Source organism: Petaurus breviceps, unplaced genomic scaffold (genome assembly GCF_028583685.1).
Source record: "Petaurus breviceps papuanus isolate PSGF00001 unplaced genomic scaffold, PetGlider_PUasm1.0 37, whole genome shotgun sequence".
In the NCBI taxonomy this organism is placed as follows: Eukaryota; Metazoa; Chordata; class Mammalia; order Diprotodontia; family Petauridae; genus Petaurus; species Petaurus breviceps.
The window spans coordinates 72,617,563-72,645,439 of NW_027186296.1; the positions used below are offsets into that span (position 1 = coordinate 72,617,563).

Here is a 27,877-nt window from a genome sequence, read left to right on the forward strand (position 1 = left end):
CTCACTGGGATTATTTTCAATCATATTGTCAGAATTTCACTTTTTAGAGACTTCTAACTTCTGGAAAAAAATATTTTCTTTCAAAGTTTCTAGCCAAAGATCCATGTCCTTATTTTTTTTTTCCACTAAAGCCTATTGTCATGTCTAGTAACAATTATTAGTTCCCTTTCTTTGTAATCATGAATGTTAGATAACATGGTCATTATTTTCCAAAGTTTCTAGCACTCATATTTCTAGGAGCTCTCCTTTGCTGGCTAGAATTAAGGGCAAAATAGCAACACCCTCATCACATCCTGTACCTTTTCAAAGATGAAACTGTCAGTAGGCCAAGTCAAGAATTTATAAGCTGCTCTGATTTGAAAAAAAAATGACCCTCAGTTATTAAATACACTCCATTCCCTGAACAATTGTACTTAGTGATATTTCAAATATATTTATATAAACATATTTAGATATATAGATATATGTTTGTTTATAAAAAGCCTCAAGCAAAGATACCATTCCTGATGATACTAACCTTAAGGAAAAAAGGACTCTACAACCAATGTTCAACAACAGTAAGTCAACACATTAACTTATGAGTGAATTTTGGAATTATTAAGAGGCCTCATTGCACATCCAGTTCAATGTACTATGTACCCAGAAAGGAATCCCTTTTACAACATCCTGGACAGGTGAACATACTGCCTCTGTTTAAAAACTTTTAATGAATAAAACTCCCTCCTTCCCAGGGTAACCTATTCAACCTTTACATAGTTTGAATCGTTTAGAATTTTTTCATTGTATCAATTTACAATCTGTGCCTCAACTTCCACTCACAGTTTTTCAGTTTTGCCCTGCGGGGTAAAGAAGAACAAGTGGAATCCATCTTCTAGATGACAACCATTCAAATACATGAAGACATTTAGCATGCCCTTTGGAATCCTCAGCTTCCTCATTTGCAAAATGAGGGGGTGGGAATTTAGCAGAATGAGTCGATAACATTTAGATGACAACCATTCAAGCATATGAATGCATTTAGCAGGGTTCCCTGAGATATCTATAAAATGAAGTGGTTGAACTCTGACCTTTTAGGGCCCCTTACAGCTCTTAAACTATGATGCTATGATAATAGTAGCTTTACCTTCTTTCCATCATGCATTATCATCCCATCCACGTCTAACAGTGATACTATCTTTAACCTCTCTCTTGCCCCTAAATATATGTAAAAAGTTCTCTATGTTATTCTGAGCACCTGCCACTACCCTAGGTTGACTCTGGATTTGAGTATTTGACATATCACTCTTACCACGTGTGGATTCATCCTCTTATCATGCTTTCTCTTGAAGCAGTCTTCTACACATGCCTTTGTGTACAAGTTCCCTGTACTGACAACACTCTCATAAACGTTACTCTATGGATGGGTTCCCTATATAGCCCCATGGCCATCTTGAAGCAGATCCTTCTTTTCTTCCCTAATTCTCTCTTTTTGTCTTCATGATTTTCTCATTTTTCCTAGACTGACTTGCCCTCTATAATGAGCCCTTGAAATTCTGCTTATTCTTTTTTCTGTAACTTCTTAAATCTGTTTTTCTTAAAATCTACAATGCAGATTAGACTTAAGTGCTGACTCTCTTCCTCTATCAGAAACTCTAAAATGGAATGGTCATTTTCCCTGAAGATCTTCATCAGTTCTATTTTAGAAGCTATTTGCTGGTCAGAATCAGGTACAGAATAAGCAGATGCCTTAGTCACTTTTTTGACCTTTTAAGGAATGAAATGATCACAAAAACACATGAAAATTTATCAGACCTCCTACTTTTGACAGAGTTCCAGTAGATGTCCTGAAAACTTAAATTCCTACCTCTACAATACCATGCCAGGTTAATGTGATTTCCTAAATACATCAATTTCTTTCTGTTCATGTTGTCTATAGTATACACTGATAAGACTATAAAAGCGTGTTTTTCCTCCACTGATTCTCATTCCAATGATTCCTCACCATATTCTCCAGTTGCTGGATTTCATCACAAGTTTCTATCTTCTAAAAATACAATGCTATTTTCCTGCCTTCTCAATGGGTAGGAGAGGGGATGTAAGGAGAGATTTGGAATTGAAAATGAAATTTTAAATTAAAAAAAAATGTAATTCTATCCCACTGCCTTTTTTACATATTCTGTATTTTTTTAACCAGATGTGGCCATATTTCAGGCATTAAACCCATTTTACCTACTTTTAGGAATACATTACTTATTAGGTCCAATTTTTCTTCTCACATTAGGATGGCTAGTTTCTGTTTTATTATTATTTTTTGCATACTTTTACCTATGTATTTAAGGATTCAGATTTTATTGCTAGATCTCCTCAAACATTATCTCCCACAAACCTTTGATTCTTCTATTGCTGTTCTGTCTTAGCTAAGCTATAACTTGCACCGGTATCTGAACTTGGAAGATTTATCCTGGCAACAGAAGCCTCAACCTGGGTTACCCCTACCGACGGTCTTTTATGCTGAACACAGGTGTACATGTTAAAGCTTCACAGTAGGCTATATGCTTCCTGAATGTGGCTAGTGTTTTATTTTTGTTTTTGTATCCTTAGTGCCCAGCATAGTGCCAGAGGTACATAGTGGATGCAGGATAGTAACATTTAAAAATGAATCAAAATGATTTTCTCAAAAAGCACTTTTTTCAAAAGATGCTTCATTATCCCTTGTTAAGCTATAAAAAAGAGTTCTTCCACCCCTTTCACCTTACTACTCTAAAAGGGAAACCAATCTGTACTTTGTTCATCTATTTCTGTTACTTGGCAGCAGAGAAACATTAGTGCAGCACATGATCTGGTCACTGCAAAATTCCCCGTACTTACAGGAAATGAAAGCCTCAGTACTCTGTCATTCTTGATGGCAGCTCTCATGGCACACTGCCACAATGAGACACCTGGTGGCTATTTATTCATAGATTCCTGCTTTTTTTTCTGAATATGATTGGAAACTGGCAGTTTCTTGCCAAAATCTTAATGCAAACAGAAACTGCCCACTGATGTTTTGAGTGGGATTTCAAATAAGAATTCAATTTCTAGTCATTCTGCACCCTCTCTTCCTACTTTTTTTATCTTCTTAATGATGAGATTTTAGAAATCTCCATCTTGGTACTTCTATTTAAAAAAAAAATAATGATTAAACTTTCCCCATGTGGAAAACATAATGCCAGATCATAAGTGTGCATCTTGAAAGTGGCCAATACAACATATCCAAAATTGATATCTAAGTCTGTGAAATATTCACTTATTGAGATTTACATTGCTTAAAAAAAAAAAGCCAAACACATGAGCTCAAAGAGATAAATCAGCTACATTTAATCAGGTAAAGACATCATCTTCTTGCCCTTTCTCCACCCACAAACCTCCCCGATAAAATAATCTTTACATAATTCATAAATGAATATTTCAACTAAACAAACATGAAACATTAATAGTAACCTTCAAAGAAAAAGACAAGATCCCCATCTTGTGGTCAGTTAGCAGAATACTCACAAATCATTAAAACAACCAAATGAACTTTTGGATCTAATAAAATACTGCAGAATAGATGGGCTTCAAATAAGGGGCTACACATCGCAATCAATGAAGATACAACATGTTTTAGGAACCCTTCCTCCAAAAAACTGCCACCAGTTCTTTTATATGGCAATGTAATACATAATAATGGCACGCCAATAACAACCTGGCAGGGTAGGACATTGGAAACAATCAATAAAATATTTATTAAAAACCTACTATGTGCTAGGCATAGTGCCAGGAGCTGGGAATAAAAAATAAAGAGAATCCTACTCACAAGGAGCTTACATTCTAACGGGAAAACAAGTACATATATATAAGCATATACAGCAAAAATATAAAATGAATAAATATAAAGAAGTTAAATACAAGGTAGCTGCAGAGGGGAGGGAACACTAATAGTTGAGGGGAATCTGGAAAGGCTTCATACAGAATGTGGTGCTTGAGAACCACCTTAAAGGAAGCAAGAAATTCCATATGCAAGATTTAAAGAGATTGTACATTCAAGGCCTGTAGGATGGCCCCTTCTCAATCAATTATGTGTCCACAAAGACACAATTTACTGGAGAGAACTCTCTACAGAAGCTTTGCCTGGTCCTTTCTCATTTCAATCACTGGTACTCCTGAATGCATAGACTATTCTCATAAAGAGATTAGAAAATAGGCATCTGGCTTGGTAGCTGCTATTATCTCCTTAGGTTACCTTTTTTCTTTAAGGAATAGTACAATCCATAATCTTTTTTATTCTTTTGGAAAGTTCTTTTTTTCATTCTTTGAGTTATAATTGCAAAGAAAAATAAAAACCTCCCCTAAATTACTGGTCCAATTTGTTTGTTTGTTTCAAATTTGTATGGTATATCAAAATTCTGGTGAGGGAGCCCCCTTTACCAATGTATATCTACAGCAATTCTGCTCAGTGTAGTCTTAAAAAGCTGTCCACAGGGTTGTTTTATTTTCTTTAGGTCTGTGTCTTCTTTCACAACATGACTAATATGGAAATATGTTTTGCATGCCTGCACATGTATAAATAACCTATATCAAACTGCTTACCATCTCAGGGAGGGGATAGAGGAGGGAGGTAGAGAATTTGGAACTTAAAAATTTTTTTTAATAAATGTTAAAAACATGTAATTTGGGTAAAAATAAAATATTACTTAAAATAACTTCACAGTCACTGAGAAATTATGTGACTCAGTAAGGATCACAGAGTTAGTATACAGAAGAAGCATAACTTTAACCTAGATTTTCCTAACTTCAAGAGCAGCAATCTATCCACTATCCTATGTTACCTTTACTACCTCTAAATATCCTATTTTACAGGTGGCAAAAGTCATTTAGAAGAAAAAAAAAGCTGTCTGTTTAAGTCGTTACTCAAAAACTAAACAGTGTCATAATGGTTGTATTACCTAGATTGGGACATGATCATAGACAAATGTAGATAGATTCCTACCATCACTTAACACTTCAGTTTCATAGCAATGAAAAAGGCCTAAGTACTGAAGCTTGAACAATAGCAAGTTCAGACAGTTAACCCGGAATTACTCAGATGAAGATAATCTACTTCCTAAATTGTCTGCTGAAAAAAAAGTTTCACAGCCATGTTCCTGGTATTCATTTCTCCCTATTACTTCTCATCTCACTCCTCCCACCACCCTCCTATCACTATCACCTGGGATGTGCTCTAGGAAGGAAAACTAACTTAAGTCTAGTTAAAAAACCCTACAGGAAATATTAACCATTTTTATGCAATAGAACTTTAGGACTAGTTTTGTAAGACTAGATGAAATAAAAGTGAATATATGCTCTTTACCATCAATTGTCAAGGGAAAAGAAGTGCTTTGAACCAAGAAGGGTGTTTTTTTTCCCTACAAGCTCTTCAATATTTTTGTATAATTCTTGTTTTGGAGGATGGTTTGAATTTTGTTGGAATTTTTTTTTTAGATGGGGAATTTTTTCTGGGATGGGGAAGGTATGGGAACCTGAAGGGCAGTTGGACAAAAGTATTAAAAAGTTCCCATAACCAAGCCTACTCTACAAAGTAAATAGCATAAAATCAAGGTCAAAACATAGAGAGGCCAAATAGAAAAGAACCAGAAAAAGCATATGCACTCGATTATTCATTTCACTTTGCATATGATAGGGGTTCAAAAATGTTTTTTATTAAAACAAATTTATAAAATTATGAAAATTAAAATCAGCAAAACATTCCTAGATCACATGCCTCAAAACAGTTGTATATTACAGAACCTTTCTTTTTCAGTGTATTCTTTGTAATTTAATTCTACTGCTATTTGGCTGAAGAAAACATTATTACTCAAAAGGCATTAGAACTTGGCTTATACCAAGTTGTAAGATGCATTACAAAATCAAAGATAAATTATTTTTGGATAACATTCATTTTGGTTTATCCATGTCCTCCTCCCCTTTATTAACTTGGATAATAAAAAACTTATTACAAATGAAATTTAAAAAGAGTTCAAGGAGAATTAACCATTGCCTGTCTCAGAAGGATTGTAAAAGGATTAACTCATAGTGTAGTAATATCAACAATAGCATAATAATAACAATCTTGATTGGTATACAATATCTTACATATACCATCTTACAACTCTCTTACATAGGTACTACAGGTATTAGTTTCTCATTTTACAGATTAAGAAACTGAGCCCCAGAGAAATGAACTGGCTTGCCCATAGCTATACACCTAGTGTTTGGAGCCAGTGCTCTAACCCATGTCTCTTCTCTTTCTTTCCACTACATCATATAGCCTCCTGGTGTGGCAAAAAATATAGTAACAATGGTGATGTTGAAAAGTCTTTATTTTTCTTATGACTCTAACCTCTACTGGATTCAAACAGACTTACCCAAAGCCCCATCCATCTATTGCACTTGTAAATATCACATTTCCCTGATCTGGTGAGAAGTAAAGGTGAGAATCATCTGTGTGCTCCAAGCCTGCACTCCAGTCATAAACTTGCTCTCCTGGTACAGAATCTGAACTCTCTTGGGATTCCGTTTCTCTTTTGGCCCATTCTTCTAAGACTTTAGAAGTAAAAAGAGCCCCAGTGAGTGCATTAATCTAGGGAAGACAGGTAAAATACAAAAATGTCATCCAGATGGTAAGAGACGGCTACTGTGGGATATCCACTGTAGGGTACATACTCTCTAACGCCAGGTAGCTAGCCTTAGAAGTAACAAAAGGATGCTTCCAATTCACATTCAATTTATGAAGAAAATGTATGACTTACCTTACCTTATCAAAGATATTCTTGACCTTACTTAGAATAAAGTAATATCAAATTTAAATTGCCCATAGCAAAACCAAATCAGAGGTATTCTGAAAGGTCATTTTGTGATTTTAATACAAATAAACATTGTCAAACCCTCTAGTAAATTTTCATTTTTATTTCCCAACACAAATAGAAGCTCTCATTGATAAACTTGACAGCACAAAAGAACTGCTTCACCACAGTTACATTTTTTTAAAATGATGACCTATGGCCCACAGAGAGTAGAGGAGGATTTTTTAATTTTTTTTTTGTTTAGTTTGGTTTTGACCAATAAGCATCTATTTAATCACTTACCACATACAAAGCACTTAACTATATACAAAGTATATACATATACTATATAGTGATAGAAAAACATCTTAAAATGTACTTTAAGAGATGCAGGGTCGATTTTTCCACCACTTTTTTGCCTTCACCAAGACCATGCACACCTCCATTACGGGGAGATAAAAACTTCCCAGAAGTGGTTGCCTACAAATGCATTCAGAATTCTGATCTCTCCCAAAGAAAGCTTTGTCTAGTTTTCCTGACATTACCCCATCCATCACACCAATTTTTACCTCAGGAACTGTCCCTCTTAAACTTCCCTGAGACCTCCCCAGTTTGATAACAAAAGTATAAATTGATACAATACCTGTTCTAAGATATTCTTCAGGTGAGAATATGCCTCCTGAGGGGTGAATTTAAGTTCCACTATCAAACGATCTATTTTATTGATCACGAGAACTGGGCGGATGTTTTCTAGCCAGGCTTGTCGAAGAACTGCTTGCGTCTAACAAAAACACACATGCAAATATGGCTTATGGTTTGACAGAATTAAACCACATTAAGAAAACCTTCAATGCAAAATAATCAGTACATTTCATCTTATCTGATCAAAATCCAATCCACATAAATTAGTCAGCAAATACAGTGCTTAGTGGGTATACACAGCATTACTGGGTCATCTATTAGGCACTTGCTAGAAAGGTTAGAAAATTTTTCTGAAATGGGTATTGAGCTAAAATTAGAGCAAATGATAAATTTGGAGGGAAGGGGTTAGGGAGATGTTCCATTAGTGATAACAGCTGCTCACAGTGATAAAATGTTTTGCGATTTACAAAGCACTTTTGTGCAAATCATCTTGTTTGATCCTGACAAAAACCTGCAAAGCAGACAATATGTTATCTTATTATTATCCTCAGTTTTTAAAATGAGACAGTCACGGTAAGTGGCAGAACGAGGTTTTGAACCAAAATCCAATTGTAAGACTAGTGTCCTGACACAAAAAGATAATCAAAGCAATGGTCTCAAAGTTGGGTGAGACAGGCCAAAGAAGACAAGTTTTACTGACAAAAGTCACAGACTGAAAGAGAACAAGAGAAGAGGGAAGACAAGCAAGCTGAAATTAATTGAAAGAAACCACTGAAGGAGTTAAAAAATGGCTCAAATTTCCACTATCACCTTGGACTTAGTGCTGAAAATCAAACTCCCATTTGTGTCCCTGGATCCACCATTCTTCAGAATCACATACTAGCTTCTCTCCCTAGCATTCCACCTCAGTTATCATACTGATTCATCCTTTTCAGGTCTGTTCCACTCATGGTCACTTCCTTTCCAAGCCCACAGTCACTATCTTAGTAGAGAACCTTATCTTTTCAGTAGGGCTGGGGCCTCCTAACTTCCCCCCTTGCTTCCAGACTCTCTGCTCCAGAGATAAGATGAGGGTTAGCCACACAGGCGGGGTTCCACAAATGTACTATTTTCTAGGGGGACAAAAAACAATCTTGAGCTCCTTTTGTCATTTCACATTTACAAATCAATCTACCTATCAAGAAATACGACAATCTTCTGTTACAAAGAGGGAAAACAAACAACCCCCTTACTCTAATGCCCAAGTGACTTGTTTGCCTCAGATCTCCAAAGCAGTAGGCTCAGTTGCAAGGCTGCCATACTGGTATTCACTTCAGGATGTGCACCCCATCAATGGCAGCAAGCATGACCCAAAGAAAATAGTCTGATCATATCATCTATGCACCCTAATTTCTCATTCTCCAGAAGGGATGCTTAGTTCAGAATTTGCCTCTGAGAATGTGAAACTACTAAGAAGCATCAAGAGTGGGAAATGAGGTTTTTTTTTTTACTACTTTTTCCTTGATTTCAAATTTTTGTTATGAGACGCAGTATGGAACAATGGGAAGAATGCCAATCAGGGACTCAGGAGACCTAAGTCTTAATCCCACCTCCCCAAAGACTGTATACCAGGTTAATCTATGGCAAGCCAAGCTGCCTCTCAAAAGTCATCTGAAAAAATGAGCAATTAGTAGAATTAAGTTCCAGGACCTAATTTAAACTACCTAAGACTCAGTTTCCTTATTCCTCATCTATAAAGTTGGACTAGATGATGTTTAAAATCCTTTCAGTTCTAACATCAGAGTCTGGGCTTATCTTCTATACAAGTAAATATAATTCACTTGATACAGAAGACTGTGCTAATCCTTAAGCAAGAGTCTAAAGCAAAATGAAACAGTTGTAGGATAGTAAAAGGAGACCTGGGTTTAGTGACAGAAGAGTTCAATTCAAACCCTGGCCGACTGACAGTTATTAGTAGCTCTGTGACCACGGGCAAATTAATTCACCTCTCTGGGCTTCAGCTACTTCATCTATAAAGACTGGGGTTGTAAAATTTGTACTGCCTTGTTCACAAAGTTGTTGTTAAGAAAGCACTTTGTCGGGGAGGCCAGGTAGCACAGCGAGTAAGAGCACTGGCTCCAGAGTTGGGATGACCTGGGATCGAATCTAGGATCTGATACTTAGTACCCACCCAGAAAAACCTGGCTGTGTAACCTTGAACAAGTTACTTAACCCCAATTGCTTTTGAAAAAAAAAAAAGAAAAGAAATAAATGTGAGTTAGTTAGTACTCTGATTTTTCTGAAGACTCATTATTTCCCCCTGCTATTCCCAGTAAATGCCATAGGTTTTTACTGTACATCACCTGTGGGCAGACTCCTTCCACAGCATCCACCACAATGATGCAGCCATCACAAATTCGGACAGCAGTTGATACTTCTGAAGAGAAATCCACATGTCCTGGGGAGTCTATTAGATTAATGAGGTACTCCTGATCATCTGAAATCAAGTTTTAAAAATAAACATATTTTAAAAACATGCAGAGTAGAGGATCTCAACAGGTGTTGTCACAACAGGCTGTAGTCACAAAAGCAAAGAAAATCCACACTGATTAAGGAGTTTCACAGAAAGCCCTGCATCAGAACCTAAGGATCTGTCTCTACCCCAAGTTTAGTTACTGTCATCCTCTATACCAAATTGAGGACTTCTAATTCTTGAGATAAAGTTAGTTGTAAATGGGATGATCCATCTAGCATTCCACATGGGGCAAGTCCATGCCTGACATTCTGACAAATTTAACTTAAAAGGATAACAGAGTTCAGGTCCCTCACAACTTCAATGGCCATGATAAACTGGAAAAGAAAGAGAATGTGGAATGATTGATTGAAATTGTATTCTACCCAGATCCTAATAGAATACATCCTAAAACAAAAAAGCTGAAGTCTAAAACCTTGAGGAAATTTAAAGAGCAAATACAGGAGGTTTCAAACTCTGAGAGCAATCTTAAGCTTTCACCAGCTTTCAGGGCCCAACAACTTGAGATAAGGATCATTCATACTTTTAAGTTTCCTTTATGAACAAGTTTCATATTGCCAATTTTCACATTTATCCTTTGGTCATAACTAAGCATGAGGGCTCTAATTTCATAGCAAAAAGAAAAGCAGTAAATCTGAAAAAAAAACAACTGAAAATAAACATGCAGGTTACTATTACTCTCAGCTCCTATACCATAGCTTATAGCCAGCACTACCTACAAATAATAGCTTTTCATAAGACGAGATCATAAATTCACAGAATCATAGTTTTAAAATGAAATGGGCCCTTCAAGACCATCTAGTTTCAACTTCTGTTCTTTTTTTTAGGCAATCAGTGTTAAGTGACTTGCCCAGGGTTACACAGCTATTTCTACCTCTGTTCTTGCAAATGATCAATGTGAGGCCTAGATAGGAGAGATGATATGCCCAACAGCATATGGCTAGTTAGTGATAAAACTGGAAGAATTTGGATTTCTGAATTTCCAGTTGGAAGTTCTTCACTATCACTCTGCCTTCTCAATTCATTTTCTCAGGGATTCCTTTCAAAAGGAAAAACCACAAGATTTTACTGAAAGATCAAAGATGTGACTTATTTTCACATATGCCTTGTGAAATTGATCTCCCAACTATATACTCGAGCCTCATGTGCATCTATAATCAATCACAAGGGGGTGTTTTGAGTTTGTTACTCACTTTAAACCAATTTTGATAAAAAATATTTGCTCCCAAATTTACTTTTATTTTAGCCAAATTCATAACACTTAAAAAAGGCAAATTTACCTTAAAAAAATTTCTTTTCATATTAGTTATTCAGCAATAACAAAAACAAATACAATCCAGGTTGCTTTACAGAACTCGGAAATTCCAGAAGCCATTCTGCATGATAACATATAATGATGAGCATTGTAAATATAGTTACATTTCAGTTTATTGTATATCATATCAATTTGTCCTGATTCTTTTGTTACATTTATATGATACATGTTACTTTAAAAAGATTTAGTCTTATGTAGCCATCTTTTCTCTTGCTAACAAATTCTCATTACCCAAAATTCTGGGACATCCCTACTATACTTTCAGGTATAAAGGTGTTTTATTCAATAATAAATAAAACAGTAGCTCTTTTTCACACAACTTCCCACACTTTATCAGGCCAAGCTTTAACTGTGGCCGGTTCTTCTGGTTCCAGTATTTGGCAACTAACAATAAAAACAATACATTCCTTTCTCAGAGTTGGAAATATGTCTCTACTTAGGACTTATAATAGTATTTTAATTGACTCTCATGAGAATGCTATTCCAGTGACAGATTTATTTAAATACAATATTCCAAACAATGATCTTGGGGAATAAAGCTCCACAAATGTAATTTTTTTTCCATACCTTCAACAACTTGCAGAAATGGAGGGATTTCTCTAAGTTATACCTGCTGGTGCTCTATAGCAACTGCTTAACAATTAAAGGTTAACCCTTTAATGTTCAAGGATGAACAATATAGTAGGTCAGAGGCTCCATGTACAAGTAAATGTTTTAAGTACTTCATAGCCAGGCTTTCTTTCCCATTTTGTGATATCTCTCTCAAATTCTAATATCATCTGTCTAGAGACACTTGGGTAATTCATACACATGAACCCTAATAGCAATTTCAAAAATTTGATTAAAAAAACTGGTGGCCTTACATAAAATTCTAGTATCTAACCACAGTATTAATGTGAAGAAAAATGGGGCAAAATTTTCAAAGACTTTCAAAAAACAGTTGAGTTAATACTGTAGTTGTAAAGATAATGGGAACTCTTCACACAGAGATGACAGATTTAAAGAGAAGCCATATACAATCCTATCTATCTATCTATCTATCTATCCGCTAGTGAATATGTATCAGCAGTCTGTGAACTTCTTTACAAGTGCTATATAAATGTGATCTGGAAGAGAGAAAGGAAAACATTCAGAAATCATAGTGATAAAAAAAAAAAACAACAAAATTATATGTATTAACTGTTAGTAACCAGAATATGTATCTTTTCTCCTATGATAGCTACCCTAGAATACATATCCAGGAGATATTTTTGGAGAGATGAAATTTTAAACTATGCTAAATGTGTGGGGTTTCCAAAACTACCCTGAGAGTTACAAACTGATTGCATTAACTCCTGCTATAGCATTCAGAAACAAAGCTCTGCCCTCTTCTGTCTGAACAACTTCTCTATTACATAGGAACAAACTAATCACAAGCATTAAGCCAATTTTAACATTCTAGGAAAAAGGAAAAACAGCTAAGGCAGGGGAGGAGAACCACTGTATCCAAAGGCAATACCTTCCAGATGAGATTCTTTATTACTAATAGACAGTTAAGAGAAAAGAATCTCGCACTCTCCACCCAATGTCCTCTGGTCTTTCAGTAAGCCATGGAGAATCATTTAAGGAGCTGTAGCAGCAAGCACCCCAAGCACGTACTCAGGGTTTGCTGCCCATACAGGTTCTTGGATCTGCTTTGTTAAAGGAAAGCAACTCAAAATGGGTTAACAAGCTTACTTTAATCAGTCAGACATATATCGTTTACCTTGTTCAGGGGAAAAAGGTCAGCACCCCAAACTTCAAAATATACAGACAGAATTATCAAGACATTAACAGATCAAGTAGACAGCTTTCCAAACTGTCCAACCATTACATCCATACCCAGTCAACATCTGGGTTTCCACATCTGGGTTTTTCAAAGCTGGGGGACTCTCAACAGCAGCTTCCCAGAATTCAGATCAAATCACAGAACACTTCTCAAAGTGAGCCCCAAAACAAAGCAGCACATCAGGGTTTATATAGCCTTCTCCTGGCTCAGAGAATGTAACAACCTTATTGACTCACTGGCCAATCAAGAAGTATCTACTGAAAAACAAGCCTCCCTCCCCAGGCTTCAGGTGCATTTTAGCCTAGGGGCAGGGAAGATCTTCCAAATTTGCATTCCCATTACAGGAGCCTGTTCATTTGTCACATGCACTAGCCAAAAGATCTTCTCTGTGACCACTAAAATGATGAGGTGAAGGGGTCCCTATTTCAAATGAGGTGAAATTACTAAAAAAAAATTATCACCACCACTATTCATTAAACACAGACACAGATCGCAAGGAGGGCTTTCTTAAAATAAAGAGACGTGAACAAGTCAGTTCTCCTCAATACCTTGGCTTTGACTCGTAAGAGTTCTCTATTTCTAGACTATCCTAGTCCCACCTCTCTGCCATTCAGGTGTGCTCCAACCTGAGACCCTGACACATTGCTCTAAGTCCCACCATGGGGCTTGGGGTTTCTCCTTGGTGACTAACTGATTGATTGGTGAGAGCTCACCATATGTAGCATGTCTCAGAAATACCACTGTACTGCATTGAGTTCCTGATCATAATGTCTTATCCTTATTCCTTTCTACCTCTAGGCAAAATAATTAAACCAACACTACAATTCCTGGAAAGGGTTGTCAATCAATTACCCAAACCATATTTTCTAGACCAAATCACCCTCCCTGGAGTACACTTTTTTTCAGAATGTAGATTCCCTGGGGCATAGAGATCCACCATGCCCTACTGGAAAAGTCGAAAGGGGTATGGGAGAAAATATGGTAGAGAGCAGGTTGGAGGAAGAGATATCCTGTGGGATTGCTATTTTGGGGCGGTGGGTAGGTAAAAAAAACAGGGAGAAAATTTGTAACTCAAAATCTGGCAGAAATGAATGATGTAAATCAGAAGTTAATAAAGCATTTGAAAAATGAAAAAAAAAAAAAGAATGTAGATTCCCTGAGGGAGGGATGGTCTTTCTTTTTATATTTGTAGCCCTAGCCCTCGGCACAGTATTCAGGCACATCTGCCTTCATTTTTAAGAGGATACAAGAATGTCAGTTACCTCTTCCCTTAATTTAAAAGGGTGAATACAAAACATTTGAAGAAAGTAATGCATGTCCATTTTTTTTATCCAGAAGTTTCCCTGTCAAAAGGTATGAATCATCTTGGGCATACCATAAAAATCATAGAAAAAACCTCTTAGGCAAATGGAAATAGTAACTGCTACAGAGAACTTTTCTTTCCTTCTGTTAAAGTAAGGAAAATGGGAGAGTGGGACAGTCCACAACTACTGCCCAGTGCGTTTGTAACAGTGTGGAAATTATGACCTACCTCCCCAACCCAGTCTTTTAGAATTACCAAGCTGCAGTCCCAAGAACCTGGTCATAAAAACTGGACCAAAATGCCCCCATTAAAACTCTCAATTATTACAAAAAGGAACCAATATGGAAAATGTAGTTCAATTGGTCATCCTATTCTCAGGATGAGAATGTTGAGTATGAATGAGAAGGTTCAAAGGACAGAGAAGAGCACAGGTCTGGCAGATATATGTAAGTTCTCTATAGCCATCTCTACTCTTCGAGGCAAGGGAACATGAAATCTTTAGGAAAAAGAAGGAATTTGTTTTTAAAAAAAGGCAGTAAAGCAGCAATACTGCAAATGAAAACTTTTAGAGAACAGGCATCTGTGCATTACACTCATACTTTGGCAGGCAAAGAATAGTTACAAGATGGTATGAAATGGAAAACTGCATCTGTTTTAGATGCTGATGTGAAGAATAAACATTTTAAAATGTTGACACCTTTTAAGCTAACGTGTTACCTCTACTGTAAAAGTGCTGTTGGACACCCGATGCAAGCTGGCACAAAGCACACCCCTGGAGCAGGTCCTAACTGGCACTGTGAAGCAGAAACAGGTACTGGATTCAAAGTCTCAAGGCCTAAGTTCAAACCCCAGCCCCGCCAATTGACTGGCCACTTGACTATTTCCTCTTTAAGGAGGAACTGGGTAAACTGGGGGTAAGAGCAGTTCTATTCCTTAGTTTATAAAGAGACAGCAAGGTAGAATGGATGAAGTGATAAGCAACACCACCAATACTAAATATCACTTCCATCATGTCATTCCCCAGCTTAAGAGTGTACATCTTGTTCACCTGTCAGATGGAAACCAAACTCCAAATCCAAGGACAAAACTAGATAAAATTGTTTATTTCATTCAAAGTCATGGTTAATGATGTTCATTTCTCTCTGAGTAGGGTTTTTTGCAAGTAAGTTTGGCCACAGAACACTTTTTGGCTTGAAATATTCTGACAAAGCTTTAAATACACTTCAGAAGATTTCAAGAACATAAATATCAACAGGGGAATGGGGAATATTGAAGCAGAGGTCATTAAGCTTTTTCACACCCCCTACAATTATCATACAAAATAAATAATTTACCCCATTATCATTAGCAGAAAAGTCTTCTTACAGAACACTCACAATTTGGAAAGAAAAGATCTATCTACAAGTCTCAGTAAGAGCACCTTACAACCTGTAGCAATGGGCAAGTCACCTCTCTGAGTCTCAGTTTCCTCATCTATAAAATGGTATAGCATCCTACTTCACAAGAGCACTGTGAAGAAAACACTCTGCGAACATTAAAGAGTTACATAGATGTGAATTGCTATTATTGCAATTATTTCTTCATATTTTATGAAACGAAATTCTTCAGGTGACACTTTGACGAAACAACATGGTCAAGTACAAAGGGTGCTCGTTTAATTTGAAGTCAGAAGACCTAGGTTTGAGTTCCATCTGTGCAATATACTAGCTGTATGACTTAAAGCAAGTCACCCCCTTTTGGTTTCTGCTTCCTCATCTGTAAACGAGAGTTCTGGGCTAGATCAGTGGTATCAAACTCACTGTTGCCTGAACTAGATTAAAATGTAATTACAAATGTTTAACAAAATAAATAAAAATATAAAGTTAATTTGACATTTTCTCAGTTAATATGTAGCCCACAGGGTTACATTTCTATTTTCCTATTCCACAATTTATCCAATTCTATTTTTCCAACTCTCAATCTATAACACTAAAATGCTGCTTAAAGGGTTTAAGGAAGTCAGTGAATAAAATATCTTCAACCTATCGGTTATGTGAAATCTAGGATCCTACTAAGCAGACATCATCAATAATTCAACCAATATTTACAAAGCTAAGAATTATACTAGATACTATTTTATTACTAAATAAACAAAAATGTGATTTTAAAGTATTTCAAAAGACATTAGATGAAGATGATGAAAGACAGGTTTCAGGCCATGAAGTCAAAGGTTATTAAGAAAGCTAGGGTCTATTAGCAAGAAATCACTTAATCTTTAAGAGTACATATTTGTGTCTAATAGTAGCCATTTCTAAGGTGGGGGAAAAAAAAAGTTATATAATAACTTTATTATATACTTGAAAGGAATAGCAAGTTGTATATAATAGATTTGCAGTTTTATGCACAATCATCTTTTTTATTATTCTCCTATGTTAAGGAGATGCATGAAATGCATGTTATTTCATAAATTAGAAATAAAATTTTTTAAAAGACAGTGGTTCTCAAAGGGAACACCTCTAGTTCTGTTATGCATGTGCTGAGAATTGTATAAAACTTACACTTGCATATATCATACTAACTTTAAAAAGGCAGCTTTAAAAATTATGAAAAAAATCCTATGCAACATCTCTCTGCTCTACTCCATTCATTTGTTTCTTTCCTGAAGCCTTTTAAAGAACTTTTTAACATATTCATCTTCTGATTCAAATGGTTTTAGACATTAAGCTCATTCTGATTTTTTTGATCTGTAACATTCCTGATTTCCTTTTCTTTTCCTTTTTTTAGGTATTTAGCTTTATACTTTTATTCCTGTCACTTTATATCATACAAAATTGTTTCACTCAATAAATATTTACTTAGTACATAATGTGCCTGGAGCTATACTAAGTGATAAGAGAAAGACAAAGGTGTGTAAGGGTCCTGGCTCTCGAGGAATTAAGAATCAGAAGTGAAGACAGAACAGAAACATCAATAACTATGGTAGAATCTAATAACTGTCAGGAGAGAAGTACAAACAAATAGACACAAGAATTCTGAGAAAGAAATTCTTTCCTATTCTGAGGAAGAGGAGAGACAGGAGGACTGGGGTTATTTGTCCTTCGTTTTCGAAGAGGACCATGACATCAGCAAAGTGATGCCATGACATGCAAGTGAACTGGATTCAAGCGAGGGAAGGCTGTGAACGTCACCAGCCTCACTTTTTCCTCCAGAGCCATCTGCGTCCAGTGGCCAGATACAGATCAGGACAACTAGAAATGGCTCTGGATGCTGTGGGAGACCTTGACCTTTTTAAGCTCAGTTTCAGTGATAAAGGCTAGGTAAGAAATGAGACAGAAAATGGCCTCTTGTACCTAGTAAAAAAAAAAATCAATCTGGGAAGGGAAATGGCTATGGGTATCCATCCAAAACAGAAACATTGCTATTTACATTCACTCAGAGTCAATCAGGGTCCAAACAATGATGAACTGGGGCCTGGCCTGGGACCGATTTGGGTTTAAGGCATAGTCCTTAAGAAAAAAACTCTAGCCTGTAAACCCCAAGATATCTTTTGAGGTTTCAGTGATCAAAATTTACATTCCCTTGGGGACAGCACTTGCAGGTAAGAGTATGGTACCCTACATACTACCGTGTTTCCCCGATAATAAGACACTGTCTTATTAATTTTTTTGGAAAGAAAAACACCAGAGGGCTTATTTTCAGGGGAGGGCTTATGTTTTCCTGCCTCAGCTCTCCTCCGTGGCACTGCTCTCAATGGCGCCAGCAAGCAAATCACTGGGGAAGAACAGGATGACGCGCTCACTGCTGCAGCTCTGATTGGATGCAGCTCGGAGCGCGGCGTGCGTTTCGGGGGGGACGGTGCATATAGAGGGTACCGTAATGTAGCGTGTAGCGCAGGGGATCACCTTCACTACAGTGGCAATCTCAATAGGGCTTATTTTCGGGGGAGGGCTTATTTTAGAGGAATCTTACACAGTAAGGGGAGGGCTTATTTTCGGGATAGGTCTTATTATCGGGGAAACACGATACATACATAAGGGTATGATTCCCTATGATACAAAGGGAAGAGAAGGAAGGAAAAAAGAAAAGAAGAAAAAGGGAAGGAAGACTGGGGAAAGTAAGATTTGATGCAGTCTTTGAAAAACAGAGTAGAAGCGACACACCCCAGGACAAAGAAAGAAAAGAGACTTCTTTGCAGCTTTCTCCTCTTCCTATAAGTCTTCCATGATGGGAAAAGATAACTTAAAACTTGGACCTCAACTGCTATCCAATTCTGCCTTCTTACTATTTTTTTTTTTGATGGTGCTTGTAACTTCACTGGTGTATGGAACTTAGAGTGGGGATTTTCCTCTGTAATGTAGGTTGTCACCTACTCTGCAACTTATCAGTCTTATGGAGTTGTGAGAAGCTAAGTGATTTGTCTACAGTCATAGACCCAGAATGTGTTATAGATAAAACCTGAACCCTGGTCTCATTATCCACTTTTTATTACAGTGTAACTGTAAAAGGCTTACTTCCTTCCATGACAAACATTTATGCTAGTTTTTACTTGTGTCCCTACAGATATTCCATAAGCAAAAAGAAAGGAAGGACCCTTTCAGTAGAAGTAGGCATCTGATTTACAGGTGCTAAACATTGGTAACGTACAGGAAAAACACCACCAAAAAGTACTTTGTCACTCTCCCCCTATGTTGTCTGATGACAGCTTTAATATCCTCTTCTTCTCATCTTCATTCGCCAAAAATTCTAGTTTTATGTCCTCGATACTATACTAATTTTACAGATTTCATAGCATGACAACAGCCCCACAAGTCCACTGAAAAATGAGTATTAAGAAATAGATCACTCAGGAGGCTAGGTGGCGCAGTGAATAGAGCACTGGCCCTGGAGTCAGGAAGACCTGAGTTCAAATCCGGCCTCAGACACTTAACACAAAAACTAGCCGTGTGTCACCTTGGGCAAGTCATTTAACCCCAACTGCCCTCAAAAAAAAAAAAGTAGATCACTTCAAGATCACAATCACAACTATCAATTTAAAGTGTTTTAAAAGGAAATTTTAAAAAAGCAAGAAACTAAATTATGTGGTCTGCAATATAAACTTAGATTTACCTTTTTCATAGTGTAGGGAAATGGCACTCGATTTCATGGTGATTCCTCGAATCTGCTCATCTTCTCGGCTATCCATATATCTTAACTAAAAAACAAAAAATAACCAACAGCTTACATACACAGACATGATACACACATACATGTATGTATGTATTCATCTCATTGATTTGAAGTTTGATATGGTGAAAGGTGGGTTTTTATAGCAAAAATGTTTTCTTAACTACATAATACAAATTGAATTCAGGAATTTTAAAAATTAATAGAATTAACAATTTAAAAAATGGAAGTATATAAAACTTCACTATTACTATTGTGGAAAAAAATTACACTTATTACACATTTCTCCAAAATTAAATGTAATCTTCCATTTTACTCTAATACTTGATGTGAGCAATTTTATACATACAATAATATTTAGAAATGGGGAACAGAAGAATTTTTTCTATTATCAATATCATTTATTAGTATTGGTCCCAGTATAACTGTTTTAAAGCAAATATTTGAGTTTATTAGGGAAATACTAAAACTGGTTTCATAAACACATTTAGTGTTGACCAATATTTCTTTCTGTACCATTCATTTTTTTCTGCTAGAATCAATGGCAAAGAATAGTGCCTAATATGGTTCTACTATCACCACTTAAAAACTCTTATAGTTTCTTCTGGCCACTCCAAACTGTAAATAGAGGCAATCTCTAGGGCCAAATCCTTGATCCTCTACCCTTCTCTTTTTCTACCCTTTTCTTTTTTACGTTTTCTTTCTTAGAGAGCTGACCCATTTTTATGCTTTCAGCTCTATAATGATGATATTTTTAAAGCTACACAGGAGATTCTTGTCATTCTCTGAGGACAGATTCTAGAGTCCCCTGAAAATAGTGAATTTCAATAATATTCATAATTCTTTACAAACAGTCTCACAGCTCAAGAGGCTCAGAGTGAAATCACCACAAGAAGAAGAGTTGGTACAGAGAAGAATCCTCTCTTATGGATGTTTTCTGTATCTATAGTCCTGACCTTTCACCTGACCTTTCCTTTCAATAACACTAGGCACTATTCTTTGCCACTGATTCTAGCAGAAGAAAGGGTCTCTAAGAGATATTGGTCAACCCCAAGTATCATTAAATGTGTGAAGCCAGATATAGTTTTTCCCTAGCCTTCCCTAACTTTAACTGGATATTGTCCATTCCCAAACTTTCTATTTCTCTTACTGACCCCCTCTCCTGAGCTTCCCAGGCCCTAAACCCTTTCATCCTCTTATTTTTCCCTTTTCCTTTGGCCTTCAACATTCAATTAGTTACCAAATACGTCTCCCTAATAACAAGGTCCTTAAGAGCAGGAAATTCCTTTCCATTACCACTGCCCCCTAACCACCTCAGTATCTCATGCCCTGATTACTGAAAACAAATCCTATCAGGCCCCTCTTTCCTCATATGCAATTCATCCTAGAGACCATCGTCAACAGATCAACCCTCCTAAAATATTAATTTCATCCGTTTTTTCCATATCCAAAGGCTTTTAACTGTTTTCCTCTATACTCAGAATGAAGCTGAAACTCTTCAATCCACTTTCAAGGGTATCTTCAATGAGTCCCACAATGCTAACCTCTCCCCAAAATTTCCATTCTCAGCAAAATGGTCTTAATGATCTCCAAACAAATCATATTCAACACCTTTGCTCATATTGCCCATCAACCTATCCACCAATGTCCCAACAATACAAGGCCTACCATTTAAGATCCAATGTAATTCTTTTTTTTCTTTTTGCTTTTTGGAGGGGGGACGGTAGGGCAATTGGGGTTAAGTGACTTGCCCAAGGTCACATGGCTAGTTTCCAATGTAATTCTTAATCCTTAAACCATTCTCAACCCCTAAGGCAACAACTATCTGTACTGTTCATGTTTGCACTTAAATCACATTCCTCTTAATATTTTTATGTAATTATTTTCTGAGTGTACCAGACTATCTCCCTAACTAGACCATAACTTCTCTGGAGCAGGAACCAAGTCTTAGATACTTTTCATACCTTCAGAGTACTGAGCCTATGACAAATACTCAATAAATACTTGCTGAACTAAATTGTAGAAGTTTGGTAAATATGCATCCATGATAAAAGAATAATTTACCTTCCCGGCCAGGCGACTGGAAATGATTCCATTGCTAGATATGAGGCAGTCTGCCAATGTGGTTTTCCCTATAAATAAGAATAATTAAAGGACATTTATTCTTTTTTTTTTAAAGAGTAAAATTGCAAGAGAAGAGGGTCTACCTAAGGGTTGAGTGCTTGACCACTAGATGTAGCTTAGGAAGATTCCATAGCTTTACTGTTAAGTGACACTAGACCAAAATCTAGCACCTAAACTAAAATAACTAAACCCTAGATAGCAGTAGAAAAAGACCTAAGTTTGAATCCTGCCTCAGACACCTGATAGCTATGTGAACCTGGGCATAAATAAATCTTAGTCTTTGGTTCCTTTATTTGTAACATGGATATAATAACAGCACCTAGAATCAGAGGAGAGGAGATAATATTTGTAAATTGCTTTGCAAACTTTAGAGTTCTGCTACTACAACTACTACTACCACCAACATCTGAAAGGTAAATAAAGTTCTGGTTCTTTAGAACACTTTCTTAAGACAGAAGGAACCCTACACAAAGTTCATCAGTACTCTGAGAAGAATGCAGAAAAAGTAATTCATACTAGGTTGACACATTCTCCAGGGTGGAATAGTGGAAACAACACTGGACTCAGAAATCAGAAGACCTAGGTTTGGATCCCGGCACCATCAATTAGCTATGTATACTTGGGCAAGTCATTTCAACTTTAATAGCTTTAGTTTCCTCATTTGAAAAATAAGGATAATAATGTTTGAACTGCCTACCTCATAATTATGAGGAAAGAGTTTTATCATTTGTAAAGTACTATAGAAATGTGAACCCGCAGGATTTCTTTTTCCACCTCCAAATATTCCTTGACCCAGGGTATGAGGATCATTACTTTCTTCTCACTCAGCAGAACCACTGCAGTTACAAACAACAAACCCTTACCCACCTCCAAAGAAACAGGGGAACAGCACAGAAATAATAACACAGATATTTTTGAATAGAAGGATTTGTAATTTTATCAGTGCCAACACTCTCTCCAACTATAAAGACTGCCAAGTCATTTAGATTTAGGTGATGGTTTCTTGGAATTACTAAAGCAAATGTTATCACCCAGCCCTGTCTTAGACGCTATCCAAGGAAGGATTAATTTCCAATATACCTCTAAAAATGCGTTATTAGGTCGTTTGTCCTATAAAATGTCCCCATGGGAGGCAGAAAAAAAGAAAACAGTCCAAAACTAAAAATAAACAGTCATATTACACTATGAAATACTCTGAAAACTTTCTCTGTATAACAGGAAAAAGAACTTGTCAATGACCTTCCCTGAATCTTTGAGCTGAGGTCCAACAGTGGAAAATAAAAGGTAAGAGTGGCAAAGTGGAAAGAACACCCAGTCTGGAGTCAGAGAATCTGCATTCAAGTCACCCTTCTAGTGCTATCTCTCTCTCTCTATGACCTTGAAGAAACCCCTTCATCTCCCTTTAGTATGTCAGTAGCTCTGTTTCTTCAGCTACAAAAATCACAGGCATAGACTAGAGACGGTCTCAGAGATCTCATTCAGTTCTAAGGCAATAATCCTTTTGTTTGTTGTTGTTGTTCAGTCATTTCAGTCATGGCTGACTCTTTCTGACCCTATTTGGGGCTTTTTTGGGGGCAAAGATACTGGAGTGGTTTTGCCATTTCCTTCTCCAGCTCATTTTACAGATGAGGAAACTGAGGCCAACAGGGTTAAGTGACATGCCCAGGGTCACACAGCTCATAAGTATCTGAAGGCAGATTTGAACTCAGAAAAATGAGTCTTTCTGACTCCAGGCCCAGCAAGCACTCTCTCTACTGTGCCACCCAGCTGCTCCAGGCAATGATCTTGCAATATACTAAACCAGAATGATAACAGGTCAGAGAGCTCAGACCTAATGAAACTGCCTTGAAACAGATTTCTCTTACATTCTGAAAAATGACCCGTTCTCATCGTATAAATTAAGACCCTGAAAATAGCCCACAGCATCACTCTTACCTCACACACTTTTTATTACTCAAAATAATGTAATTCAAGCATGATGCTTACCATGGTCCACATGAGCCAGTATGCAGATATTCCTGATGTTACTGGTATTTCTCTGGAGTTGAATCATCTTATCCAAACTGTTGAGCACCATGGTCTTTTCCCCCTGTGGTTAAAAAGTAAACTGCATTCTATTACAAATGGAAAGGCTAAGGAACATATTAAAATGTTGGTAGTTGACAAGATTGTCAAATACACTTTCAAGTAATCAACATCAAAGCTCAGTGTTAATACTTCATGTGATAATCAGCACACTGCAGCCTTTTAGGGGACACAATTTAGCTGCCCGTGAAAAGAATCACTGAGATCGGCAACTTCTGGTTAATGAGTAAAGAATCACTACAGTATTCCTCCATTCTTTGCTTGTAAATATGTGTTCACACCAAGACAAACACATCTAGGCAAATTATAAACCTGATAAGTCGTGTCCAATTATCAGAACCAACATTATAAATTGCCTCAAATATTAAAACCTGAACTGGCTGCTCATCAGTGACTTGTAAATTTAATCAAAGCTCTGAACAATGTTGGATCTGTGTTCTTAGGCTGAATTAATTCATTCAAAAAGCATTTCTCTGCTGAGGGATATGAGTTCCACAAAATATAGTGCCCGCCCCTCCAGGAAAATGTTAAGTAATAAATGCAAGGCAGTATACGATAAATTATCAAAGTATGCAACAACAGTCTCCAAACTTTTAACTATTATACACACTCCATCAGTAAAAAAAAAATTCAGTAAAAAAAATTTTAAGCATGAACTCCTAATATATGTATATTTACTTAGTTATATACTAATAATTATGTATATTATGAAATTTACATAAAAATTAAACAAAAAAAGGATGAAATAAAAAATGAACTATTGATCCTAAGAATTAACACAGAGTCACTGGAGCCAGATTTTTGTCCTTTCTGCTCAAAGAGGATCAAAATGACATCATATGACAGGGTCAATATACAGTGTGTTGACTGTGGCTGATCAGAATAACACAAGCTCAAAAGGCTCTACCACAGGCCAGACACAAATAGTCCCTATGAGCATCTGGAGTGGGGATGTCTCTAAATTCATGTATCTCGTGTTTCTTTTGAGCCCCTGCAATTCTATCAGCTCATAGAGCATAACTCTTTCTTTGATGTGGGCATGCCATGCTGGGTCGTCCTGTGCCAGTGTCTCCTATGTCCCACAATCAATTCCAAAGTTCTTCAGAGAGACCTTGAGAGTGCCCTTGTGAGCTTCTCACGAGTGCTTGCCTTTTGTGAATTCTATATAAAATAGTCTTTACATAGGTTTGGCATTCAAACGTGACCAGCCCATCAGAACTGCACTCTCTGCAACAAAGTTTGAATGCCTGGGAGTTTAGCTTGAGAAAGGACTTCAATGTCCAGGACCTTACTAGGTGAATTTTAGAATCTTCCCAAGGAAATTCTAACAGAAGAATCCCATTTCATTCCATGGCGCTGGGATACTGTCCAGGTTTCACAGGCAAACAACAGTGAGGTCAGCACAAAAGCTCTGTTTAGTAGGCTGTCTTATACCTCTGCTCTCCCATACCTTCTTTTGGAGCCTCCCAAACACTGAGCTAGCTTGGGTAATGCATGCGTCAACCTCCTCATCTGTGTGGACATCCCTGGAAAGTATACTGCCAAAGTAAGTGAACTTATCCACAGCATTTAAAATTTCTCCATTTGCCGTAACTGATGGTTCCACGTGGATTGTACAGTGCTGGCTGGTGGAGAACCTGTTTTCTTGGTATTCATTGTCAGGCCAAAATTAGCACAAGCAGCAGAGAATCAATCTATACTCTGCTGCATCTCAGCCTCAGAGGCTGCACTCAGTGCACAATCACTTGGGAACAAAAAGTTGCCCACCAACTCTCCCTCCACTCTTGTCTTGTAGCCTTTTCAAGTTAAATAATTTACCATAAGTGCAATTAGTGATCTTGATGCCATTTTCATCTTCACTGAAGGCATCTGACAAAATCACTGAGCACATCATGTTAAAAAGCATGTGAGTAAGGGTATAGCCCTGTTTCATTCCACTGGTGACTGAAAAAACGTGAGAGCATAGTCTGTTATCTGGGACCCACGTAAGCATGCTGTCATGGAAATGGCATACAATACTGATGAACTTCTCCAGGTAACCAAGCCCTCACTACTGACAGTATCAAAGGCCTCCATCAGATCAACAAATATGTATATAGACCTCTGTTCTATTCCTGGCATTTCTCCTGGAGTTGTCGGACAGCAAGCACTATGATGACTGTTCCTTGCCACTGGCTCTTGGGTAGATGGACCACCTTCAAGGTGAAGGACTAGCCTTTACTCTGCCAAGAATCTTACTAGCAATGACTGAGAAAGACTTTCCTGTGATTGCCACAGGACAACCTATTGCCTTTTCCTTTGTAGAGATGTACAAAGGAAGCATCCTTGAAGTCCTGGGGGATAACCACCTCGTCACACAACCAGGAAGATTTCAGTTAGCTTTTGTTTGAGCATTGTGGACCCCCCTGCGTTATAAATCCCAGCTGGAATTGAATCAGCACCAGGCACTCTGCCACATGAGAAGAGCCTAATAGCATTCCAAACCTCTTCTTGAATTGAAAGTTCAGCTAAAGAGGGAATAAAGTCAATGGCTTCAGCATTGGTTGATGATGGTCTGTTGAGAAGATTATGAAAGTATTCAGTTCATCTCTCCAGAATCATATCCTTATCACTAATCAATGTGGCTCCATCACAGATGAGTAGTTACGATGTACCGTAGGTCTTCAGCCCATAAATAGCCTTTAGGGAAACATAAAAGTGCTTTCAACTGTTACTATCGGAGTAAAAACTGAATTTCATTTGCCTTCATACTGAGCCAAGAATTCTGCATCTCTTTCAGCTTCACTTGCACTTTACTTTTGATGGAGTTAAATGCTGCCTTCTTAGAGATGGACAAACTATCTTGCTGGTCTGAGTAGGGGAATGACAAGCCCTGTGATTTAAGAGTATCAATATGGCAGGGACGGTTAGGTGGCACAGTTAATAGAGCACCAGCCTTGGAGTCAGGAGGACCTGAGTTCAAATCTGGCCTCAGATACTTAACACAAAAACTAACCATGTGACCTTGGGCAAGCCACTTAACCCCAACTGCCCTACCTTCCCCCCTCCAGAAAGCAAAAAAAAAAAAAAAGAATATCAATGTGGTAGCTGTGTGATGTAAGGAGAGACTTAAGGCACAGAGGCAGTTGTAATCATCCAAGCAAAAGGTAATGAGAGCCTTAATAAAGGTTGGCAACCATGTTAGTGGAGAGAAAGGGACAGATACAAGATATACTGTGGAGACAGAATGAACAACACTCAACAACTGACTGGATATATGGGGTCAGGGAGAGTGAGGACAGTGAAACTGAGCTTCCAAATTTGGGTGACTAGAAGGATGGTGGTGCGCTTAACAAAAACTGGGAAGTCAAAAAATGATTATATTTCTATAAAGCTAAAAATTCAGCCTAAGGGAGAGAGCTTTTGAGAAGGTATTTAATGGTTTGGTTTCTTTTCATACAAATATGAATTTTCTATTCCTCACTTCCTAAACTGGTTCTTAGCTCAAAAGAATACACTAGAAAGTCTACAAAATTTAAGCCCCACTTTTAGGCCCTAGCAACATATAAACTCTAGGTGCTGGGTAAAGTCTAGCCCTCAATTTAATTTTGTCCAGCTTATTAAGAAAAAGCAGACCTTAAATAAAGTTCCTTAAACTAGGCATAATATGGAACTTTTAAAAATCCTTTGTTGTTTTAAATACAATTAATTTAAAAAGCAGATGGCTATAATATTCTATTATTTCTTGAAAAGAAAAAAATGCTTTCACTTTGTGGCCCTTCATTTTTGCTACAGGTCAGTAGTCTTCACCATTACTTGTTTAAATCAATAGTACTAAACAGGGCAAAAACACCGCTTTATGCAGTCTACAAATAGATGGACTAATCACAAGAATTTTTCCTTGGAAGTTGTTTATCTCTGTACTTCATATACATGTGTAAAATTTTACTAAAATTCTTTTTTTTAAGAAATGCTTTTATTTATGCATTTGAAAATAATACTCAAGAAAAAAATAAAAAATTTAAAAAATAAAGAAAATAATACTCAAGATCTGATTTCAGGGGTGGGGAGGTGTTGATTTTAAAATTCACCTTTCAGTGTTTCTTCACAGACTTTTTTTCAGTAAGGAATAAAAAAAATTTTAATTTCT

The 27,877-nt window shown here is 37.0% G+C and overlaps 1 protein-coding gene across 1 annotated transcript in view; it reads right to left on the reverse strand.

The window, feature by feature from the left end:
• EFL1 (elongation factor like GTPase 1) overlaps window positions 1-27,877 on the reverse strand; it is a 219,820-nt gene that overhangs the window by 186,700 nt on the left and 5,243 nt on the right. The window contains exons 2-7 of the mRNA XM_069098699.1: window positions 23,650-23,752; window positions 21,604-21,671; window positions 19,483-19,567; window positions 9,803-9,936; window positions 7,462-7,599; window positions 6,402-6,616 (exon numbers count right to left, since the gene is read on the reverse strand). Coding sequence (XP_068954800.1) covers window positions 6,402-6,616; window positions 7,462-7,599; window positions 9,803-9,936; window positions 19,483-19,567; window positions 21,604-21,671; window positions 23,650-23,740 — 731 coding nt within the window. The 5' untranslated portion in view covers window positions 23,741-23,752. The remainder of the gene's footprint in view (window positions 1-6,401; window positions 6,617-7,461; window positions 7,600-9,802; window positions 9,937-19,482; window positions 19,568-21,603; window positions 21,672-23,649; window positions 23,753-27,877) is intronic.